This window comes from Salpingoeca rosetta (assembly GCF_000188695.1).
Source record: "Salpingoeca rosetta unplaced genomic scaffold supercont1.19, whole genome shotgun sequence".
Lineage (NCBI taxonomy): Eukaryota > Choanoflagellata > Craspedida > Salpingoecidae > Salpingoeca > Salpingoeca rosetta.
In genome coordinates this window covers 431,274-436,273 of record NW_004754915.1, presented here as the reverse complement: position 1 = coordinate 436,273, position 5,000 = coordinate 431,274, and the positions used below count along the sequence as shown (strand labels likewise).

The 5,000-nt window shown below is 58.8% G+C and overlaps 2 protein-coding genes across 2 annotated transcripts in view; one reads left to right on the top strand and one right to left on the bottom strand.

Moving 5' to 3' along the window:
• Positions 1 to 4,964, bottom strand: part of PTSG_07839 (TK protein kinase) — a gene marked incomplete at its 3' end in the record, with an annotated part of 6,234 nt that extends 1,270 nt beyond the window's left edge. The window contains exons 1-5 of the mRNA XM_004991587.1: positions 3,450 to 4,964; positions 3,093 to 3,218; positions 811 to 2,851; positions 430 to 556; positions 28 to 234 (exon numbers count right to left, since the gene is read on the bottom strand). Coding sequence (XP_004991644.1) covers positions 28 to 234; positions 430 to 556; positions 811 to 2,851; positions 3,093 to 3,218; positions 3,450 to 4,737 — 3,789 coding nt within the window. The 5' untranslated portion in view covers positions 4,738 to 4,964. The remainder of the gene's footprint in view (positions 1 to 27; positions 235 to 429; positions 557 to 810; positions 2,852 to 3,092; positions 3,219 to 3,449) is intronic.
• Positions 4,965 to 4,998: 34 nt separating this feature from the next.
• The window catches only part of PTSG_07838 (uncharacterized protein), a 3,721-nt gene continuing 3,719 nt past the window's right edge, over positions 4,999 to 5,000 (top strand). Inside the window, exon 1 of the mRNA XM_004991586.1 lies at positions 4,999 to 5,000. This exon is cut by the window's right edge and continues 100 nt beyond it. The gene's annotated coding sequence lies outside the window, so the exon portion shown is untranslated.

Sequence of the window (5,000 nt, the reverse complement as noted above, 5' to 3'; positions counted from 1 at the left end):
TACGCACACCTGTACACATCAACACACCTGCGAGCAGTGCTGTGGCTTTGTCATCCTGAACCCGTCGATGAGGATGGAGCGTGCAACCTCCACGCCCTTCATGCCGCCGTAAGGGCTGCAGCCGAGCGTGGCAATCTCGCCCAAGCACACGCCAAACGACCACACGTCGCTGGCACTCGAGAACACGCGCTGGTTCGGGTCCAGCGCTTCCGGCGCCATCCACTTCAGCGGCATCTGAACAGCAGGGAGCGGGGATGGAGAGAAGGACGGGTTGAGAATGGTACGTATCTGCTTCTCATGCGTCTCACCACATGCAATCCTGCACACGTGCACACACACACACACATACATACACGCACTCCCTCTCGTTCATACCCCCCCCACACACACACACATGCACACACACACTCGTTCATCCGCACACAGCACCTTTCTGAGGTTGTTGACGACGGCGTAGTGCCCCTCTGGGGAGGCAGCGACGTCGCGGGCAAGACCAAAGTCCGCAATCTTCGCCGTCAGCGCAGCGTCAACGAGCACATTGCGCGCAGCCAGATCCCTGATGTGGGGTGAGGGTGATGGCACGGTGAGTGGTGTTGATGCCAGGTGGGGGTGCTGGCATGTGAGGGAATAATGGCAGGAACATGAAGCGCTGCGGTTTCATGTTCGCACACAAGCACACACACAAGTACACACACACACACACACACACACACACACACACACACACACACACACACACACACACACACACACACACACAAGTGCACACACACACGCACAAGTACACACACACACACACACACACCACACCTGTGGACAATCTGCTGACTGGCGAGGTGGGCCATGCCGCTTGCAATGTCCATTGCAAACTGCAGCAGGCGGTCGGCGGGGAGGAGGCAGAGGTTGTTGCTGCCGGCAACGCGGGACGTGCGCAGGTAGTCGCGCAGGTTCCCGTTGGCCATAAACTCCACCAGGATGAAGTATGGCTCCTCCTGCGTGCAGATGCCGAGGAAGGCGACGACGTTCGGGTGGCACTCAATCTGCATCATGAGCTCGAGCTCCCCAATAAAGTCCTCGTGGTCCGCCTCGCTCGCCGTCTCCTTCAGCATCTTCGCCGCCACCGTGTGCACGCTCGACCCCTCGATGATGCCGGGCGCCTCGGCCGTGTACACGGCACCAAACTGGCCCTGTCCCAGCAGCTCGCCAAGCTGCAGCTTCGACCGCGGGTACTGCCACTGCTTGGGCACCACAAAGTACGACGACAGATTGAGCTCCGATCGGCTCGTGTAGATGATGTCTGCGTTGGACGCCTCGCTGAGCGCGGCGGACGGTGGGCGAACAGATGTGGCTGCAGAGGACGACGTGGGCACGCGGGAAACGCGCGTTGCATCGTCCATACCGCCGCTGCCGCCGCCGCCGCTGTTGTTGTTGCCGTCCTGCGTGTACACCGGCGAATCCATCCACCTGCCGACGCGCTTTGGGTCAAAGGGGGCGGGGACGGGTGGCGCAGCAGACTTGGCGCCGTTGCTTCCGTGGCCGCCACCATGGCTGGGGTCGAACGTTGGGTTGAGGTTGACAGACCCGAGTGCTGTGAGGACGCTGTCCACGTTGTTCTTCCGGCGGCGCAGCAGCACGACAATCAGGATGGCAATGAGCACCAGGAACAGGACAACGCCCACAACAATGCCGGCAATTGCGCCCGCATCGCCAACTGCGGATGAGGACGTGGTACCACCGCCACCACTCGTCGTGGCAGCCGTGCTTGTCGATGCAATTGGTGGTGTCGTGGTCGCGTTGGCAGCAGATGGGGTTGTTGTTGTTGTTGTTGTTGTTGTTGTGGTTGTTGTTGTTGTTGTTGTTGTTGTGGTTGTAGTACTGCTGGTTGTTGTTGTGGTTATCGTCGTCGGTGTGGCTGTGATGGTTGTTGTTGTTGTTGTTGTTGTTGTTGTTGTGGTTGTTGTTGTTGTTGTTGTTGTTGTTGTTGTTGTTGTTGTTGTGGTTGTAGTACTGCTGGTTGTTGTTGTGGTTATCGTCGTCGGTGTGGCTGTGATGGTTGTTGTGGTTGTGGTTGTCATTGGCGTATTGGAGGATGCGGCAGGCGTTGTGGTTGTGGTCGTTGTCGATCCTGGAGCTGTAGTTGTGCCTGCCACCGTAGTCGCTGCTGTTGTTGTGGTTGTTGTTGTGGTTGTGGTTGTGGTTGTGGTTGTTGCAGCTGATGATGTGGAAGTTGCCGTTGTGGTGGTTGGCGCGTCCCGCATGAGGTCGCACGTTGGATCCAAAGGGCTTGCCCTTTGCTCCACACCGCCGCACACACTCGCGTCTCTGCAGAAGCTCGCAAACCCGCAATCGGACAGTGTCTCGGAGCACACATTTTCGCCGCTGACACAGAATGTCGGTGTCTCGCACTGCGTGCACAGCGCGGGGCAGTTGCCGTTCGGGCGAACGGGCCCGAACGACGTGCCTTCAAGGATGCGTGCAGGCAATGACGCGCGCGCATGCTGCCAGCGCGGATCACCATCACGTTCTCCCTCAATTTCATCGTCATCGTCATCGTCATCGTCATCGTCATCGTCATCGTCATCGTCATCGTCATCATCATCATCGTCAGCACTATCATCGCGATACGTGGTGTCGGCGGCGCGGTACCAGGCCGTGCGAGGCGGTGTCAGGAGAAGTGACGGCAGCATTCCACTGGTGCGGGCAATGAGGTGTGCTGGCGCTTCATCCGACGTGATTGCGTCAAGGCCGGCGCTGGTGAGGTGCCAGCCTACGGACGTGCGATTCTCGGCAGCCACACGCATCGTTGTCACTCGCGGGATCAAGTGGTAGCGCGACGTGCCGTTGGTCGCGTCTGGTATTGCGAGGGGAACGGACGATCGGGCGATACATGGATGAGGGAGGGTGACGTGGACGTGTGTGTGTGTGTGTGTCATTGTGCGTGTGTGGAAGTGTGTGTGCGTGTGTGCGTGCGTGTGTGTGTGTGTGTATGTGTGTGTGTGCGACGGTCGCGGAAGTACCCACGCGCCCTTCGTCCACCCAGCTACATAAACACGCACACACAAACGCACATGTGCACTGCAAAACGAACTAACTACGGAGAAAAGCGATGGGCCTGGCGGCGATGGCGGGGGCGTCATGTGTGAGGGCGCGGGAGGCGACAGTGAAGAACTTGCCCGAGAGCTGCGGGATCGCAGCAGAGAACAGACACGCAGACGGGGCTGTCGGGGGAAAGGGGGAGGGAAGGAGGAGAGGATAGAAGCAAAGAGAAACGAGGAGACATGGGAGTGAGACATGGAAGAGCAACAGGGATGAGCAACGAACATATAACACATACAACACACGTACTCGCACACGCAATTTGCACACACACAAAAGTACAAACAAACAAACAAACAAACAAACAAACAAACAAGCAAACACACACACACAAACAAAGTACACAAGCGCACCGTTTGTGTCTGCGCATGTTGGACCGGCTGCAAAGCCCCAGCAAGTGCACGCGCCGCCAATCTTGATGCCGTGGTAGCTGCAGTCGCCGCCCTGAAAGTCCTGCACAACACTGCTGCGTGGCACATTACCGCCGTTGATGGCAAAGACGGTGAAGGCGGTGACTGTTGCACCATATGCAACACCCTGGGCGGATGCAAGCCCGTCTACGGTGACGATGGACGCGGCGCTGGTGGTGACCGTCTCGGGCGAAAAGCGCACGGCCCCGGTGACGACCATCTGCGGCCACGCAAACGAGAGGGACTGCTCTGCGGGGCGGGTTGGTGGTGGGCCGTCGCGAACAACGACGCGCACTTGTGTCGTGGTGGCGGCGTTGTTGATGTTGAGATTGCCGTCGAGATGGAGGAGGTGGCCGAGAACAACGTCTGCATTTGAAAGCTTATCCAGCTTGATGTGCCCGTACACTTGCAGCGGTGGGCAGGTCGGCAGCGGGTCGTCGGGGAGCCGATCCACATCGTTGGCGTTGATGAGCACGCGCAGCGGGGTGGTGGAGGATTGGCCAAGGGCCAGCGCGACAAACGTCATGGTGCTGTCGCTGTTGACGCGCATGGCAAACTCTGGCGACCCGAGCGAGAAGAGGCAGGGCACGGTGAGATTGCGTAGGTGGGAGTTGTCGCTGGCATCCACTGGCTGTGCGTTGATGCCGCCGCCGATGTGCAGAGGCCCCGCGTCGACGCTTCCCAGTGTCAGGCCGCCCATGGGTTGGATCTCCGACGGGCTGCCGTCGTACTCGAAGGAGATCTGGCCACCCACGTAAATCAGGTCTGGGAAGCCCCATGTGCCTTGGAAGTTGCCACCGAGCACGAGCGTCATGTTGCCGTTCACCTGTGTCAGGTTGGTGGTGACCACATCATCTGCACCATCGCGTACGCGGACAATCACGGAGTCGCACACGCGTGGCGCGACTGTGGTTGATGTCTCAATCAAGCAGGGGACTTGGTTCTCGTGTTCGCCTCCTTCCTGTGCTTGTGCGGCTGGCAGCAGAAGGGGCGCCGCCAACACGCAGCACAGCACGATCACTGTGGCGCATGACAGCGACCCAGTGACGCTGTCACGTAAGAAGCGGGAGCCCACAACGCTGTGTTCTCGGTTCCTCGCTGAGTGTGTTTGTGTGGGCAGTGGTTGTGTTGCTGTTGATGGGCGTGATCTTGCCTGGTGCAGTTCTCGTGGGTTGAAGCAACAACGTGGCGCGCCGCGCCCGCCTCCTTGGCGGTGACGCGACTTGTGCATTGCTTGGTGAAAACCAAGTCGAGCGGCGCCAACGTGAGAACGGAGGGAGGTGGTGAGAGATGGTTGTCTTGTGCTTTGTGCTTTGGTGATTGTGTGTTTGTGTTTGTGTTTGTGCTTGTGCTTGTGCTGAGCGAGCGTGGCGTGAGGTGTGATGATGACTCCTTGTTGTGTGGTGGTGATATGGGGAGGATGTGGTGGGAAAAACGCCAGCGCGAAGTGCTGGATTGGATTGTGGAAAGTTGTTTGAAGATATTCGCGATAGG